This window comes from Leuresthes tenuis, unplaced genomic scaffold, assembly GCF_036924035.1.
Source record: "Leuresthes tenuis unplaced genomic scaffold, fLeuTen1.0.hap1 SCAF_8, whole genome shotgun sequence".
In the NCBI taxonomy this organism is placed as follows: domain Eukaryota; kingdom Metazoa; phylum Chordata; class Actinopteri; order Atheriniformes; family Atherinopsidae; genus Leuresthes; species Leuresthes tenuis.
Window position 1 is genome coordinate 22,344,409 of NW_027325362.1, and position 19,167 is coordinate 22,363,575.

General features: G+C 42.0%; 1 protein-coding gene across 1 annotated transcript in view; it reads right to left on the reverse strand.

Moving 5' to 3' along the window:
• Positions 1–19,167, reverse strand: part of LOC140313362 (adhesion G protein-coupled receptor A3) — a 156,467-nt gene that overhangs the window by 39,559 nt on the left and 97,741 nt on the right. The window contains exons 13-14 of the mRNA XM_072391437.1: positions 16,015–16,225; positions 15,411–15,619 (exon numbers count right to left, since the gene is read on the reverse strand). Coding sequence (XP_072247538.1) covers positions 15,411–15,619; positions 16,015–16,225 — 420 coding nt within the window. The remainder of the gene's footprint in view (positions 1–15,410; positions 15,620–16,014; positions 16,226–19,167) is intronic.

Here is a 19,167-nt window from a genome sequence, read left to right on the forward strand (position 1 = left end):
CACATACAGTTAAACACATTAGTGGCAGCGACCACATCTGACCACTGGCTGAATGATGCTCGCATATGACGATTTAAATGCTCTTCTCAAAAGCCTCTATACTCTTTACAGATATCAATCAAGTGCTTAATTCAAATCGTGGAACACACTTCAAACAGGTCACGCTTTCTGCATCAGTAGATATATTTGGGTATGAGCTAAATTGAGCTAAAATACTCGGGTGACATCGAAGCTCGTTGCTCCAGTGAGCAGAAAGACTACCGCTGAATGAATGTAAATAAAAGAAAAGTGGAATACTCTCAGGACTCTCCAAGCTACTCTCAAGTTCATACAAGAAATGAAAGCTTGTGGTACAGTGAGAAAATCAGGAAAGAAAATTAAAAACCGAAGGCATAAATGTTTCAGACACTAAACATGTTTTGTTTATCAATCAATTTAATTAAAAGTACAGTAACCTGAATAAAAAGTGTTCACTTGCTGACAGTTCTACAGTGTAACGGGTGGTGCTGTAAGTTGTACATCTTGGAGCATATCAGGAAAACTGACCACATATTTAGACTGTCTCAGTGTCCCCTACCACTGCATATTATCTCAGGTTGACTCCATGATGTTACGATCAGGGCTCTTTAATTGCGGTTTGGCAGAATCTCAACTCATCACCACACCTCATGGGTCCACCTAAGACGTCCCATGTTGTCACAAGGTGTTGTAACCAGGACCATTTTGGAATGCAGTTCAGACTGTGTTGCTAAATAAACATTCTACAGTTAAGAAAGTGTAGAGAAAAAGTAAATAAGTGTCTTCCGCAGGGGTGTAAAAATCCACAATGCAGCCCTCGCTCAAACAGCTAAAAACTTCTGAAATGTGAGCTGTTCTCGATGGGGAAAGTTTTGCTCTTCTGGTGGCCTGCTTCTGAGTAGCTTTTAGCTTTAGCTTGTCAGGAAACCTTCTGATTGACCAAACAAAATTTTGACTGCTGTCAGAATAGGAGCCAGAGTGAACTGGGGAGGTATTCCGACAGAGGAGCAAAGCTACTGAGCCACTCAAAATGGGGACACCAGAAAAGCACATTTTTCAGCATTATTTATTCAACCACAGAACACCTGTGTTACTTCATGTGCGGTGGCCAGCTGATCAGATGTGACTCATATTTCTACAGGTCTACTCCCAAAATACCAACGAAAATGTAAAAAAAATTGGACATTTGCGTTCTTTTAAATGAAGACAATTTGTTTGGCTCTTGGAAATTCTACAAACAAACGTTCTGAAGAAACCTTTTGTGTCAAAGCTTTAATTTATGCCTACTTGCACATGGTTTCCATCCTTGTTTTGGCCACCTCAATTCAATAATAATAAAAACAAGTTTTGACCAGCTAAACATTACATTTTTATGACTGAAAAGCTTGTGTGTTCTTCTGTGTCAGCCTGTTTCCTGTTTTCAGCCTGTAAGATGAATATGTCTTGTGGTCAAGTAAGCAACTACTATTAGCTGCTCAGCTATAATAGATTATTTAAGTGTGACTAACACAAGCAGCTAAACCTCCAGCTATAAACACGCCACCAAATAACATACTGATATTCATTGAGGGAAGATAAAATCGGGTTACAAAGGAAAGACCCACCGACATGGCAAACTGTGGAGGTTTCTGGTCTCTTCCTGTCTCACTTTTGACAGGGACATGTCTGGACATGGGAGCAGTTTCTTACAAACCAAGATGGCCGACTTTGATGTGAGCAGGGTTAGAGGGTCAAACTCCTGCATGTTGTAGGGAGAGGCTACTCGCATTCTACACTGGCAAGCCATGTCTTCTTGTGCAGGCGTAGATTAAACATCCTGACAAATCATCTTTGTGTCGTCTTCATGAGCTACCTTCAGGTAATGCGAGCAGGAGAACATCTCAGTCTTACATCTCAGTCTGATGTAGAAGAGCCCTAAAACACAGACTAATTGTAAGGACTTAATACAACCCAACTTGACGGAGACTATATCAGTGTAGAGCACCAACAAGTGAAGCTAACCGTAAAAGACAGGATATTGTGAACCACCAACAGAAATCCACTTATACAAGTTTCAATACACTCAAAATAATACACTATGACAGTTGGTAAAGACTGTGTACATTTGTTAAATGGAAATTTGACACAGCCACAATCCTTTAGTCAGTTATAGTGGTGTTACCAGCCTGCAGAAGCCACATTACTAAAAAGAGAACTGAAAGGTCTGAAATATTGCTCTTTGCTTGTAAAATGTCTAAAATGTCTTTGAGAATCCTGATATTTTCTAACCTGACATTATCCAACCTGGAGTCGAGTCTAAGGTGGCAGCAGTCACAGGAATCTGAAGTTAGTTTCGTGTGGAGATTTTTTCTTTGAGAGAAAACCCTCTATCCTCTGAGTGCATAAATCGATAAAAATGAATCGGAGAAAAAATTGCTTTGAAATGTTGAATCAAGAGAATGGGATGAGACTAACCTTCTTTCTCATCGTTTTGGTGCAAGTGTAGATGAGAGTGAGGGCAGGCAGGTGTTGTCTGAGGGGTGACTCATCTCTCCTAGTTGCTACACACTACAGAATACTGAATGGATGGGGCTGTGTTGGCTCACACGTATGCGCTTGCACATACGCTCGGAGCCACAGGCGCAAATATAAAAGCTCACGTTGGAGCAAATGTGAGCATGCGCGCTTGCCGTAAACACTTAGGCCTCCCTTATACACACTGCTCAAGCCCTGCTCTCAGCTCCCAGAGATGGCATCGCTGTTCAGCGCACCGAGTGTGAGCGTTCGTTACACCGGTCCACGCCTTGTTCCCTTGTGAGGTTGAGACGTTGAACGAAAACAATAGTTTTTCTCTTTTGACGATGGAGGAAAAAGGAGCAGGACACTGCAGACTGTGCTCTGTTAACACTTAAAGATGCACTGTCAACCCGACCCTGCATGCAGCCACTCTAACACAATGCTGGCTGTAGAGATCTCAGCTGGTAAATAAGCTTAGGTTTGTCTCAGCAGTGCGCAGCCACGGCGTTTACAAAGGTCTCTCTCTCTCGCTCTCTCTCAATCCCTCCCTCTCTCTCTCTCTCACACACACACACATTTGTTACTATCCACCATTTTCATGCGCTCTCTCTGTGTCTCAACTATAAACCTCTAACTGCCCTTTTGAACACCGGCTCACTACATAAAAAGCAACCATGTAATGCTGGGCACTTGATGATTCTATTGCCTTCACCATGGAAACCACATTGTTATCACAGCTTTTTGGAATGACATGAAAATTTGCAGGTGACTCCCTGAAAAGTAAAAATAAATGCCTTATAAAAATGAATGACCTTGTCACGATGCTGTTCAGCCCTGCTGGGAAGTAACAAAGCCACGATTGCTGGACAATTGATGGCGTGTGCTTTAACTGTGGCAGCTTTTAGACCCCTGAGACAGACGCGCTGAGAGAGAAGGGAGAGAATGAATGCAGTCAGCTGTGGAAAGAATGAATGCGTGAAGAATATGCATCTTAAAGAAAAAACGCTTGCAGCAGGGGCAACACTGAAAAACAGTTATGGGAGAAATAAGGAGATGAAGAATGATGGCATTATGTGGACAAAAACCACTGAGACAGATGGAGGGAGGAGGACAAATAAGTAAATCATTAGCCCTTCAGCCTAGGAAGGGACTGTATGTCTGACTCAATCTCTCCCTCGGTCTCTTTCCCACTCCTTGCATCCCACTACCGCGATGCAATTTTCCTCCATTTCTGATTACAGATTGCTTGTGGTGATCTCAGCCCGGTTCCATTTTACCATCTGACAGTTGTGCTATCTGTGCCATTTAGACCTAAGTGAACGCTCAATCTCTGCTGCTGGCAATTTACATGTTTGCATCTCCTTAGGGCCATTTGTAAGGCAAAGGCAAAGTGTCAGGACAGTGAATGAGGAGGAAATTTCAAGTGTCCAGATTAGCTTTCACCTTTGATACCAGAGCGCATCGCTCACCCGCTGGAAATAAGATTCCGGAGAAGGGATTTTTGAGTGAGCTCTGAGGCTGAAACACAGTTTTACAAAGGCAGTAGAATTCATAGATAGTCTCTCACACGTGTCCTCATCCACTCTGACAATCTCAAAACACACTACACATAAACCAGATGGGAAATGGTTTCCATCTGAAACAATCGTACAGACGTATTTTCATCCGTCAAGTAAACATTGTTGCACTCTGCTGCATCACGGAAAATCTCAATCTTTGTTTTAACTATCATGTGAATTATCCTAATTACCTGCTGAGCCCACCCAGCTGGAATCTTGGACTCATACTGGTGCAGTCCCACACTTATTTGATTAAAGTCACTTCACTGCTTTCATTACATGTCATATGAAAATTTGAAGAAACGGACCACTTTTATCAGAGTATGATTATGCTGTTCGATTTTATTTTATTTCCCCTCTTGTGCTGAGGATATCCTGTGGAGTTTTACCTGGTTCTTTGATATTGAACCTTTAAATCCCTCTCTGATGGGCCAGATTTTTATGAATGTGCGATGACCACGGCAAGCCGCACTTCAGCTGCTGATCTTGAAAAATGCTTTCCACATCTGTGCGATGGGAGGGGGGAGATCCACACAGGCTGGAGGTTCATTCAATTGAAGCAGCACAAGGCAAATTGCTGGATTTGCTGGAAAGAGTGTTTCGAACATCATTATACCAAAGTCTTCTTGAAATGCTCAGACAAAATGCACAGCAAACAACGTCCACTGTGACTGCAGCAGGGAAACGAATGTGTAAATATGTATAAGTGATACCAGAGGTACTTGTTGCCGTTTTCTTCTGTTAAAAGCAACTCCTTCATTTATTCTCTGCATACATATTAAAGGTACATATGTTCTGCTACAAAGTAACCCCGCTGAACATGGCACATATAGGCCTCGCCCGTTAGGACTCTGTGTGGTCAATGCATCGATGCAAATGCTTTTGTCTCACATTTTAAGTGCGACTGACCATTTATGACATGAAATATTATATCATTAGTGTTATATCATCATTGCAGAAGTGAGATAAAAATCCTCAACACCTGCCAGTTGGTGCAGCTAGAGCTGCTCTGCACCATCACACAATAATACGATTGCCTGTAGAAGCCATTCTCCATTTGTTTAGTGCGTACCGTCAAGTGTCACTGTGACACAGCTGTATTAGAACATTGAGATCAGTGGTGTGAATAGCCAGGAGTAAATTTACCACACCCTCTGATTGATATTCACTATTCTTTAGCACATTGCGCGGCAGCCTCTGTGCCTGAGATCAACGATGCAGCACATTGCATTTGCATGATGAGACTGGGCTGCACAATCATTTTTTGACTTCAGCTGACTTTTGTACTTTCACTCATCTAACCTTTGTCATGGGCTCAGTTACAGTCCAGATCTAATGCTACAGTATCATTGATGAATGATGAAATCCTCTCCTGAGCAGAGCAGAGCGTTACAATGTTTGCAGACAAAAGGGGAAGTGCTGAATGTCACCAGCCTTGTCCTTTAAGGCTGTTCTCTGTGTTTGGCTCTCAGCCTTTCTTAATATGTCCTGTCAGAGAGCAAAAATGCACGACTGATTGCTCTATCTGTGGAACTGTCTGTCCCACATATCAGCAGGAGGTCTTTGTGACAGGTGGTGATTCATGATTGGAAATGAAAAAATGGAAAATTACAAACAACTTGTAAAGCTGGATCTAATCCAAAATCCTCGGCAGCTCTGTAGCCAGAGGAAACTTTAATGTGTGGAAGTATCTATCTACTGTTAGGTCCACACACCGACACAGTTTGAAGCTATATATTAAAAATATACACGACATATAGCGATTATATAATGATTGAAGACTTAATGTGCAGACTCAGCCCTAATTTGAGGCTATTCACATCCAAACTGGATGATTTACTCATTTCTTTTACAATGCTGTATTTTCATGGCTACGATGTAGTTGGACAAATGAACAAAACCACAAGCAGGAATCAAGAATCATTTGCTGGTATGGACTATCTAAACTAAAGTGTGTAACCAACTGACAATACCAAGATTTTTCCCTCCTTTGTGGTGCTCAGTCAGACTTTACTTCAGCTCTTAGTTTGTGTTTCTTTCTGCCTTTAGTTTTGTCAACAGGAGGTGAAGCGCTGCTACTCTAATTGACCCCGCCACAGCAGAATATTCCAGACTCGTGTTGCTTTCTCAGTGTGTTTTGGATCATTGACCATCTGCACTGTGAAGCACCTTCCAATCAGCTTTGCTGCATTTGGATGAATCTGAGCTGTCAGTGTATCTATATACACTTCGGAATAAACCGGCTGTGTCTGTCTTCTGTAATACACTCAGTTACCCCTGGCATGCTCATACCATTAGATTGCCTCCATGTGTTTTTACAGATGATGCTTCTAAACTTTCACTATGCTCTTTTTCTTCCTGGCATTCTGGTACAGGTTAATCTGGTTTTTGAGGATTGTGAATGACTTACACCCTGAGGTGAATCCTCTGTATTTGCTCTTTTGACGTTTTCTCTTTAGAGAGGACTTGGTTAATGATGTCTGCCTCCTGGAGAGTGCTCTACTCTTACCACTGTGGTTTTCTTTGCACATCCAAGCCTACCAGTGGAATCTTTTTTTCTCAGAATGTCACTTCTAAATGCAAATGCCACACTTGAATGAACTCGTCTTGCGTTATTAATGAAGAAATAACCAAAGAACAGTCCACAGCTTTCAAACCTACTTTCAGCCCCTTAAAAAAATCCTTCCTCCGATTTGGATGGGAATACACTCAAATTAAAGCTTTAAGGATATGCCTTAATATTTTTGGTAAAACATTTTTAAAAAATCTAAATTATGAGATGTATGACTAATAATTTGAAGGGTTTTCATTAGACCTTGCCAAAAGATTCATGCGTTTGCCTGACATGTTATCATTCCCCTCTTCAAATGACATAAGTCTCATTTTCTGCCGTCCTTATCTTTCTCCAAGGAATGCACAGAGGACCACATCGCATCAACTGCTGCTCCCTAATTAAAAGTCTTGCAGCCAGCAGCGGCAGCTCCACACCTCAGGTGAAACTGCAGGACGTGGCTGTATGCTCGAACACTGAGAGGAATGAACTTTCCTAAATAGATAAGAACACAAGGTCAAATGTGTCAGGACATGGATATCATGAAACAACTAGTGGCAAGAGTGTAATTTTCACATCTATTATGAACATGACTAATCTTTAGTCATTTGCCTTTTCTGTTTTAGTGGATATACACTTGCTAATCACAGCTTGGCGGCAGGGAGAAGAAGGATGTGTGCAACTCTAAGAGCTGCTGTCTTGGCTGACACAGAATTGGTCATGCAAACAGTTAGCCAGCCATAGGGCTGAATCGCTTTTACATATTGAAATATAAAAATTTTTTTAAAAAAGAGCTCTTAGTGTGTTTGTCTCGACTGCTCAGCATTGTGTTGTTCAGTTCGGTTAAATGAAGTGCACAAACACGGAAACACTATTGGAAGACAGCGACAGAAACTCAAACAGAGGCAAAGGACGGCAAAGAGAAGGACAGAGATGGAGATGACGATTGGGAGGCTGTTTACACAGCATGCCCTCATTTCCAGCAGTCTCTGGGGTTCAGAGAGGGTCGCACCATTGACTGGGGAACAGCTGGCGAAAAGGGAGGGAGCGAGGCAGTGGACATGAGCAGTTTCAGATCAAATGCCATGTTGTGATCTGAACAGTTCCTTTTCTTTTCTTAGTGTGATGACTGTTTGGCCAAGACTGTGTGTACCAACACTGTTCTAGGAGATGAATCATGTATGTCAGATGGCCTCTGTCATATGTAAAAGGACAAGCGTTGCTTTTCATTTTAATCATTTGTGACTAATCATAGACTGAGCGGCTGATGTATGCAAGTCCACACAGTAATGCCATAAAAAGAAAAAAAACAATACAAATTTCAATCATATTTGATTGTTTATGTTGAATTATTTGAGAGAATATGTGCCAAAATCATCAACTTGGAAATAATATTAAAATGCAACTACTTTTATCAAGACCACTCTTCAGCAAGGACTGTTTTACATTTCAAACAAGCGACATGACTGTATATCAAACCTTAGCGGAGTTTGGGCTGCCAATTAATCTGTGAATGCTTATAAACAACATCAAAACTGTGAGACCACCAAATTACCCATTAACTTTCTGGACGCATTCAGAAACACACACACACATCAAGTGCAACATTTCCTTCTGCTGCTAGCAGCATTATTATTATTATCCTTCATACTCTTAGCTGAGGAGCATACATAATTTAAACCACAATTGGTTAAAGCAATGCAATTTGTATCCATGATAAAAGACGGAATACACACAGCATTCAAAGTAGAGCGTCCAAGGCAGAGCATCAGGAAAAAGGAGCCAACTGTTGGCAGAGGCTTATTCCAGCAATGTCAGAGCAAAACTGTTGATGTCTGAGATAAACAGGAGTCAGTGGGCTCTGAACTCATTAGTCAGGGAGAAAACAATCTGCATCGCATGTCAGGATATTGGCCGACAGCAATCTGCTCTGAGAGCTACATGAGCTAGGCCCTGTTCCTCTTTCACACCAAAGCAAATCTGCACTCTGTAGTCAGCAAACACTGTGAGGTTAAATCAGAGCTATAGTAACAAAGACAGACTGCAGTGATGTTGTGGATAAAGTGCACACACACACCATGTGTTAAAGTGGCCGTGGCTAACATCAAATTTAAGTAAATGCTTTCAAATGGAACATGTGAGCATTCATTAAATATCAACCAAAGCCAAACCTCAACTTATGTGTGGCAAGTTCACACAGCAAAGGCCAAAAGCTTAGCATCGGCGTAACTGGTTAAGTCATCTAATGGTTAGGCAGCTGTATGACTGCCTACTCATGTGGATTAGCGTTCGTCTGTCATCTGCTCCATTTGGGGCAAGTACAAGGGAGGTAGTGAAAGGTACCCGTTGCTTAGTGGGCTACAAATGGTTAGCATTTGCTCCAAGGATTAGCTTAAGCTGCATAAATATGACACAGCATCACAGCAACACGAAGACACATTATGCATTCCTGACATTCTGCCAAACTAAGAGGTACTTTCAGTTACATTTGTGGCATGTTATGTTTTTAGAAAATCATATTTTTAGTATGCAGACACCATTGTGGTTTTAACAATAACCATAAAGCTGTATCTAAATTCTCTTTAAGGGAATGACTTTGGGAAATATGCAAACCAGCTGTCATGCTCAGAGTTGTATAAGACGACTGATTGCTACCACATATCTGTCCAATTATTGAGACAGTAGCAGAGGGTTAGCTTAGCCTAGCTTGAAGACTGGAAAAAAGTGGAAACAGGTTGAAACAGCTGGTTTTATACGTTAACAAATAACAAAATCCTTCAATAACAGCAGTAAAGATCTCAATATTTAACATATTATACCCCATATTAATCTGTAAAAAAAATAACAGTCGGTAGACAGTCAGAGCGCTCTCAGTTTGGAGAATAAGGGGACATTTCTGACTGGAAAGCTAAGTTTACAGTTACTCAGAATCCAACCACAGAAAAGTAAACTGTCATAATATAATACATTTTAAATCTAAAAAAAAGTCCATAGCAGTTTGAGTAAATGCTGTATTGTGGCTGTTTACACCATGTCACTTTTACAACATTCATGTACTTTGTCACTATTTACTCAACCAAAAAAAATCTGTGTTGATTCACATCATTGCATTCGCAGTGAATGGGAAAAGAATCCTTCATCAGGAGTGGTGTCAAACTTGTTGCAAAGCTTACTGCCGGGAATTACTTTTGCAGAGATATAAAAACTTTTCACTCTTTTTAACTGTGTTTTGGGATTTAACTGAATTTTCAGTCACAGCTGATCGGTGGCATAATACGTCCAGCAGCCCCTGAGCATGCAATGATCCGTAGCAACAAGGACGTTCTTCAAGTTGAGAAAATAGTAACAAAGTAAACAACAATACATTGTGTACAAATCAATAAACATAGTGTTCACTTATATCATTATGACATTTTTGAGGTTGAGGTTGTTTTAGAGGGCGAAAACCATCTCTTTTTGGCCGTGTTCTGAGGAGCTATTAGCTTGTCTCATCTATCAGAACTCCACCCTGCTTCTCCAAACAAAGCGCTCTGACTGCTGTCTATTGTAAGCAAATTCAATTCAATTCAAGACACTAACTCGTCATAAGTACTTTAAAGAACCCCACTTCAAAACTAAACATCCCTTTAACTTTTCGCAAGAAGGTGAATAAGCATGTTTCCATTCCATGAAGTACGATTCAAAATACAAAACTATATCTTTGAGCTAAAATTGCCTTTTACTATCAGTATTCCACTAATTTAGCAGCAAAATCCATAATTTACAAAACAATCTTCTTTGCAGATCTTTGCAATTATAGATAGTTTTCCTTCGGACCGACAAATTCTTAACACATCCTTTATGTGTGTAAGATGTTTTTCAAAGGCTTTTGTGTGTGTTCAAATGACTCTCCAGAGGCAATGTGGTGTATATTACATGGTGCCCCGTTCCTCTATCACAAACCTTGTTTAAGCCACTGTCATCCAAGACAACTGAAAAGCAAAATCCCGCCTCTGCTGATATCACAGACTGTCATCACTTACTCTATCTTCCCCTCCCACTACAATGCATACCAACAGAAAATGCCAACAGAGGGCTGTGAGACACCGTACATATCTAAACAGGCCATCATTGTTATCGCCTTCAATCCCTTCATCTCCTAAAACACACCCATACACACCAAAGCTTCTTTTGAATGAAAACGTCTTTGAGAAGTCCACAGTATGAGGATAAAGTTAAGTATGCTGAAGCTGGTGTTTGCTCGTGGGCGAAACAGTGAAAGCTGGCTCGTTGCCTCATTATGTCTGCCCTGAGCATAGATGCGGACAAAGGACTAATGAGGACACACAACTTTGAGAATATTATATGCTGAGAAACAGACAGAGGAGATTAGACATAACAAAATATTGTTTTGGAGTTATGGAGTAACTCAAGTCTGCAGAACTTACTTTAAATCATCTTTTTTTTTTGTTTGTCATATGTTTTCAGTCAGTTGGTTTCTCTTTGAACAGGCACAGAAGTTTTATGATTGATATTCATGATTGATATTCCTTCTATCCATCTTTTTCTGATTGATTTCTTCTATTTTATTATATAAGACAGAATGATAGTGATTACGGGCATATTTGAATCTTAATGAATGGCATGAATGAACACACAGAGAAACAGATTGTTTCTCTGTGTGAGACAGGACCTGGTGGTTAGCGTCACCAGTCTGCAAGAATCTCACGCCGGTAATGAGACTGTAAAGGGCTTAGCCAATGAGAGCTAATTTATCAGGACGGGGTACTATCTTGGCTGGTTTGGTTCAAGATGGAGGTGCAGCAGCAGAGACAGGTGAGTTCAGGCCTCTTAGGCTATTTTTAAATAGAGAATCCTCTTGCTGAAAGCATACAGTGAGAGACTGAGGAATGTAGAACATTTTTGGTATCATCATAGTAAATCTCTATTTTCTCTTTTTATTATATACTTTGTTTATGCGAGTGTTTCAAAAATGGAAAGCTGTGAAGCTGAGGTGAAAGCCACAGGGATGGATGTCTGACTGCTGGCCTTTACCAGTGAGGGCAGGAACAACAGAGGATGTCAACCTCAAAAACAACTGCAACAATAAAGACCATGTGGATCTTGCTAGATGACCAATTTTTTCAACAACTGGTAAACTGTGATATTTGTAAACCTAAAACTTCAGTCACATACGTATAGTGAATCAGCAGCATACAGTATTTAAACTCAAAATCCCACTGCAATGTATGAGTGAAAGTAAGTGGCTTCCACTGTGTACAAAACCAAAAAAGTGAGCTGCATGTGCGTGCTCTTTGTGCCCAACAGAAAATATGCATTTGATCCTACAGAATACCTACAAAGTATTAACATGTGTTTTTTTTCATTTTCATAAACAACCAATAGTGAGTGCCACTCTCATGCTGACTTGTGAGTATGAGTGTGAATTGTATAGTAACCCTGTAACGGACCGGCATGCTGTTTAGGGTTGTACCCCTCCTCCAGCCGCATGTCCTTGTATCTCTGTGGCCATCTAACGGGGGTTTCCATAAATAGAATTTTTCATAAAAACACAAAATGAGCTAATACAATCCATCATATTGTTAAAGATTCAACTACAATAGTATCAGCATAAACTATTTCATACAGACTAACTTTATCATGTCAGCAGCATTAACTACAGTGACATTTCTTAGCAGAGAAAGTTGCTTCTGCATTTCATACTTCAGACATATTGAAATTAGAAATGCCTCTTTTACTTGGCCATTAATTCAAATGTATTGTCCTTGTTGTCCACTTTAGTCATTATTTGAGTAAATGATGCAAACATACTGAAATCACTGGACTATTTTAACTCCTCTTTCCTTATTCCTTCCCCTTCACCTTCAGCGTTTCATCAAAAGCATTCAAACTTGCCTTCATTAGCCATTATACACTCACTGTATGAGACCCAATAGGTCACTCCGTTTGGCCGAATCTGTGATAAAGAACCATTACAAGAGGATCCACCTATTTCCCAGAGGAATCCATGTTACTTCACATATTATTTATATTCAGTACAGTGTATAGAAACACATCTCAGAACAGCTCCCCTTTTATTGGGCCATGGCCTGGGGGCCATGGTTATGATTGGATACTTACAAAAGCCAGCCACCCACACCATGTGTGTCTTTCGCTCTAAAGGTCTGCTTCTGCATATTAAACAGTCTGGAACGTTGCAGAAGACAAATGCAGGAACTCCTTCATCGACATTAACACCTCAGTAAATACTTTAATAAATAAATCAAACGAGCTACCTCCGACACAATGTGAGGTTGCAGAGGGGACGGTTGTCTTTCGCAGGGGGTTCAAAAGTGTTCGGGGTGTGGGGTTGAGGCTCGTCACTGTGATGAAGACAGATGATGAGGCTGCATTGCTGTAAAGTGTGAGTCAGCCCTCCCTTCAGACAGACACAGGCCTGCAGGAGGCAGATGGGGGGGAGGAGAAAGCGCTACAGAAGGAGGGAGACGGAGAAATGATCGGGAACTGTCCCTGGTGCTGAAACCTGGAACGACTGCTTTCCAACAGCTACAAGATCAGCTCTGTGCAAAATAGAGGCAAGCTGCTTTTCAATCTGTATAATTTGTATCAGAGTAACAAGTGAGTATCTGACCTGCTTTCTGAGGCAAGAAAGGCAAAATGATGCATTTATACAGCTACAAACTTAGAGTCTATAATATGGGAATTAATAATGACCAAGAAAAAACAAATGTTGCTGCTGTTGAATTTCTCTCCACACATCCTGTCCAGAGTCAGTTATTTAGCATTCTGATTACAAAACCAGGGGAGGGAGATTTCCTGCCATGTAATTCCTTCTAAACCAAGTCAAAATTGTTCTAATTCAATGTTTTTTTGTTTTGTTTTGTTTTGTTTTACAAGAATCAGTGACAATTAGTTCATGCTCTGTGATACCATATGTAGACCAATCATCTACACAAATACATAGACACTCACTCATTCGTCTCTGAAAAATAGAATAGAAAAGATCAACAGGAATGTCATACTGCAATTCCCAACATCCATCCCCCACTTGTAACTTTGAAAATATTGTTGTCCCATAATTTTTCTTTTTCAAAGCTGTCATCACAGATTGGTTATAATGCAGACAGCTAACTGAAAGATTAACTTAATGTATTTCTTAGAGGCAAGATGATATACAGCTGCACTGATATAATTAGTATAATATTACTTCACAGTTTAGGGACATACATCACCTTTGTCTTACTTTGGTCATACAACTTGTTAATCTCGTTTTCCATCTAAACACCAAATCAGAGGCTTTAATATTATTCCACTTCCTTCACTTCATTGGTTTTAAATGATATCTTCACTGATGGAGGCACCTTACAGTAAATGGTCAACTGGTGCTCAGGCAGTAATTGGCAGTTCCTCTCAGTTTGACGTGAAAAGATTATGCAACAGGTTCAGTACTCACAGAAGCCTCCCTGAGCTACACAGATCACTGTTGTCATATTGTATATTCAATATAAGGCTAACAGAAGAATGATGTCACAACTCTGTAAATAAGGGTCCTTTTTTCGGGCACTGCAGAGACCAGGCGGGTGTGGTGACTGCATTAGCAGACGCGCAATACCCGGCGCAAACGCTCACACAAAACCATGATGTGGACATTCTCGTCACAGCTCTCCACCATCGCTATGACAACCCTCTAGTTGTCGGACGTGTCTTGAAGTTCAAATCATTAATCTGCTACCAGGAAATTTGACAAAAATAATTTTTTTAGCTTAATTCTGGCTGTCACAAGGTGCCCAATGACGGCGCGCCTACCCAAGCCCGTGTTTGACTGAAAAAACATGCACAATGACAATGTGATATCTGCTCTCCATCTGACAGCAGCTTAGTATTCTCCACAGACGCCCCACTCTCCCCCCTGAGCACCCCATGCCTTCATCATATGCTGCTTTGCCCCACTCTTTCCCAATCCTATGCGGCTTTTCTTCCGAGCCAGCTTATTTCCACAATCAACGGAACTGGACAGCGGCTTCATGAAATACACAGAGAAAAACAAGGCAACTCGGAAAGCACCGACATCTCAAGCACAACACTTTTCATGCTCCACTGAGAACTGACCTCCCAGTCTAACGAATCCCACTCTTCGGTAAACATCCGGAGGATTTCTTTTCATCCAAAAAAAGCGGACCAGGCGCAGCAGCTCTAAGGAGCGACTGGGCGATGCGATGCCATTGCGCTTTTGGTATTATCCTCGTGAAATCAATTTGAACACGGGGACATCGTCAGAAGAAGGCATCTCGGCGACGTCGAGACCAACTTGAGAGACGCAGATGAACGACGCTAAGCTTTGCAGTCCAGCATTTTTGCTCGGCGATGGCTGCAACCAATTAGCACAGCCTTTGCGCTTGGAGGCGAATAGCTCCTGACAGGGCGCTCCTTCTCCTGAGCATCGCTTCTATTTCAGCTGCTGTGCTGCTTTTTGGAAAAGGGCGGCAGACTAGAAAACGCAAGCAACTTCTCTTTTCCAGGATATAGGGGGAATCTAGCGTAGCGCATATTCCAAAGCCAATGAATCCCCATAGCGCATTTGACAATCCTTTCCCTCAGCTGGGGAGCAACAATAAAGGAAGCTTTTAAAGGTCCCTGCATGATGTGCCTCTTAAACACGTGACTCCGTCTATTCCATGGTGAGAAAAGGTGCATTTGATCCGTAATAGGCCCTAAGCAGTGGGAGACACGTTATGTGGGGTCAAGGCAACATCAATGACATTGGTACCACACAGCAAACTACTCACCATTAGCACAGCAAAGTTATTATGGTGGGTACAATGAATAGTGGTCGTGTTGCCCCCGGAGCCAGTTATGTGGCAGCCCTCTGCCCTCCAGCCACCGTGTCCATCCAGTAGGTCAAAATCCCAATAGGCTGCGGTGGGGTCTACACCCAGTGCGAAGTGCCTGAGAGCTATAGTGACGGAGTGAACGGCGCTCCCGCGGCTGCACCCATCTGCAAGAGAAGCAACACATTCAGTAAAGGAAACCAAGTGGAAAGTCTAAGAGTGCTCTGGCACCAAAAGGCATGTGCGCACAAACTCCTGCATACACGCGAACCCAAGAGTCCGACAGTAACAGGAGCTGGCGGGCTGTTGCGTGAAGTGTTGCAGTTAACTTTGATCTCAAATAAAACCTGAACCTGCCCTTTCAGACAGCGCTGAGGTGCGTTGAGCTTTATTTAATACAAACAAAAGACTCACATCAGCAGAGTTCTGATTTCATTTAGAAACACGTATAGATGCATGTGTCAACATGTTGCGCAGAACCAACTGATGCAGCATGCATTCCGTGTCGGTAACACAGTACATGACATCACACGCATGATGATAAAATTGGATTTCCTCTTACCTAATTTGGTGAAAGCAACTGGTGTCGAAACGCTCCTACGCTTCCCATCATCTGCGAGATTTGACGAATTCCCCGTGCAAGGAAAGAGTTTCCCATTGCGAAACACAATAAACTGCAGCCTGCAAGTGGAGTTATCAACAGATTGTAACGCAGAGGAGGAGATAGGCGTACCAGCCAGCGGTAAATGGATTGAGGCGACTGCCACGGAGTTCTGCGGATGGAACAGAAAAGGGAAAGGAAAATAAAACAAGATTAAATAGTATTTCTCAAATTCTCGCTCGAAAAAAAAAGACTAACTCTTGTTAAAAACACTGTTAAATTGCTTTTCTCTTCAGGAGTGGAGGCGACCATAGATGACAAGTGACCAAGGGAACGAGTCTCACGTTTAAAGCGCTCTAGTGCGCCTATTTGGTCCGACTCCCTGCCGCAGAGGTGGAAATGGTTCTTACCATTTCAGCTTGAGGGCACATCAACACTGCAGCTTGATTTAAAGAGACAACATGTTTGACTTTTTTTCTCCTTTCCAGTCACTTATTAACGAGATAAAAAATTGGAATCCTTAGCAACATTTCGGGGAAAGGTAGTTGGAGGAGAGAAGGATGGTTTGGGATTGTCAATGTGCGGGCAACCGCCATCTTTGAGCGCAGGTGACTCCAGATTGATTATGTCCTAACTTGCTTTTTTTTTGTGAATGCAAACAAAGAACACCTAAATGACCCTGTGCAGCAATTCTCAGAATCCCACAAGAACTGCATTCAAGATCCACTCTCCCTCTTATCCATTCTGACTCATCAGAGGCTCATCATTTCACATTCTCAACTAACAACACATCAACAGTCAATATCCTCTTGCCATCCTGTTGCAAGTAACTCTGAACTAAAATCTAGATCTAGCCCTTTGGCTCTACATGACAACAGCTGTGGGAGCTTCCTGGCATACATCCCACAGCTACATAAATGTTGCCCAAAGGTGTGTGGAGCAGTGACTGACGGCATTCAGGGCAGGACAGGCAGCACTTTACCAAGATCAAGCTTAATCATAAAAAGCCTTCCAGAATGGCACTGTCAGCATAAAAGACCTGCAGCACATGTGGCCAGACACTTAACTTCCTGCACCAGCTCTTATGAATTCAGTATTTCAGGCATAAAAGTACTGAGAAGGAACTGTGGAGTACTTGCAAAGCCAAAAAACACATGTTGTTTACACTGAAGAAACATTTGCAGGCTTTACTTGTTCTGTCATTTATTCAGAAGACTGACAATATTTTAGTCAGCACTAAACTAAGACCCTTCAGTAAATTGAATATCATCAAATTCCTGTACCATGAACAGATTTGTGGGAAGAAGCAAAAACTCTGACCCTACATATTCATTCAGAGAATGACCCTAGAATAATGCTAATGAGGGGGGTGGTGATGATGCATGTTCATAATAAAAATGATAATTGCATTACGTTGGGGGCTGGCTTTCCTAATGAAGTCTGTTTTGTGCAGCTTTCCATCATGTCACCCTCCAGTGTAAAATGATCAGCACTTTGAACCTAAGGGGGAGGGAAGCTTCCTGGCCAAGATGAATGTGGATGCCCACTAAGTGCCCTTACAGTTAATGGGGAGCAGCAAAGTCAGTGCTGAGGAGGAAGTTGGTTAAAAAGTCTGAGTCACGCTAATCAAGAACTTCTAATGCTGGCCATAAATGTTTGTTTAATGCATATGCCGTCATGATGAGAGACTTTGTGACCTTTCAGATACACAAGCCTGTGTTGTTTTGATCCGGCTGGTCCTTCTATTGGCCTGAGGATCATTTTATATAGACGACAAAGAGCTACAGCGTGCTTAAACACAGTTTCTTTTCATTAGAGCCACCGTGACTGAGGATCCAGTGGTGATCTTACAGTATCAGCTTTGTTTGCTATTTGTTTCTGCATCGACTCACTCTTGAAAGGCGATTGATTTTCATCCTGCAGTGTGTGTTTGCGCGCGTGTGTGTGTTTATGTGAGTGTCCATGGGTGGGAGGAAGAGAGACAGAACATCTTCGCCTTGGAATTTATGTTGCATCATTTCCTTTCTCTGAACAGCTTAAACTTGGCAGGATGTTTCCAAGACATCATCGGATACAGACATCATGGACTGAGCTGGAGAATTGAGCCTGGATGACAGTTGAGGGAGAGTTAAACTGGCATTCCATGGGTCTCCTCTCATGCAGTGAACACGGACGCAGGTGACCCCATCCCCTCGGGGAAATGCTTTCAAAGCGTACAACTCACAAAAAAGAAATCTTATCTTGTGCTCTTGCCTCCTCATCTCTTTCTACATCTTGTATCCTCTTTTATGTAGCGTATCAAAGGGATTTACAGCCCAGAGGGTGTGCTATAAGCCATGGCATGAGCAGGGTCTCATTCTGAGAAACAATCTATGTTCCTCCTGAGCAACCTAAACAGCTACATTTCCTCAACCCCAATGTCACCAGGGACCTCTCACTTCAGAGTGATTTAGCTGGTCGTACCTGAGCTGCATGACCTTCCTCCAAGCCCCTCCCTTTTTAACAGGGCAGCATGCTGTATCCGTAGTAACCACAATCATGCACTCCCCTCAGTCTCTAGCTCTAGCCCCTGGATAATTCCCCCTCACACACAACTTGTTCCTTTCGTAACAGGGCGCACAGGTGAATGTCAACAGTCACCTCCTGTTTCAGGCTGGTCCCTCTTGTCCACCTCCCTCCATCCTCCTCTACCTCTTCCTTGAGGTGCAGCCCTGCTTGATAGAACTGCAAAGCTGCAAAACAGCCTGCAGGGCAAAATACCACAGCAGCGTTTGACCTGGGGCAGTCACCGAATCGCCAACAGAGTAAACATTACACTTAAAGATGGCTCCCTGATATGTGGAGACTGAACGTGTTCAGACAGAGGTGAAAATGCAGCCAGTGTTAGTTTCCTGCCAATAGAATCCAAAATTAGACACAGCTACAACTCTGTGCCTTTGTTGATATATCTGCGGGAGAGATGCGTTTATTTATCTGCACAGGGGGCAACACAAAAATTTCTAATGAAGGAAATGAATTTAACTCAAAATCCAGCTTGCTGTGCTCTGCCCCAGCAAAGAAGAACTGCTGACAAGCGCTATGGGAGATTTGCATAATTTCTGTTGTAATCACTGG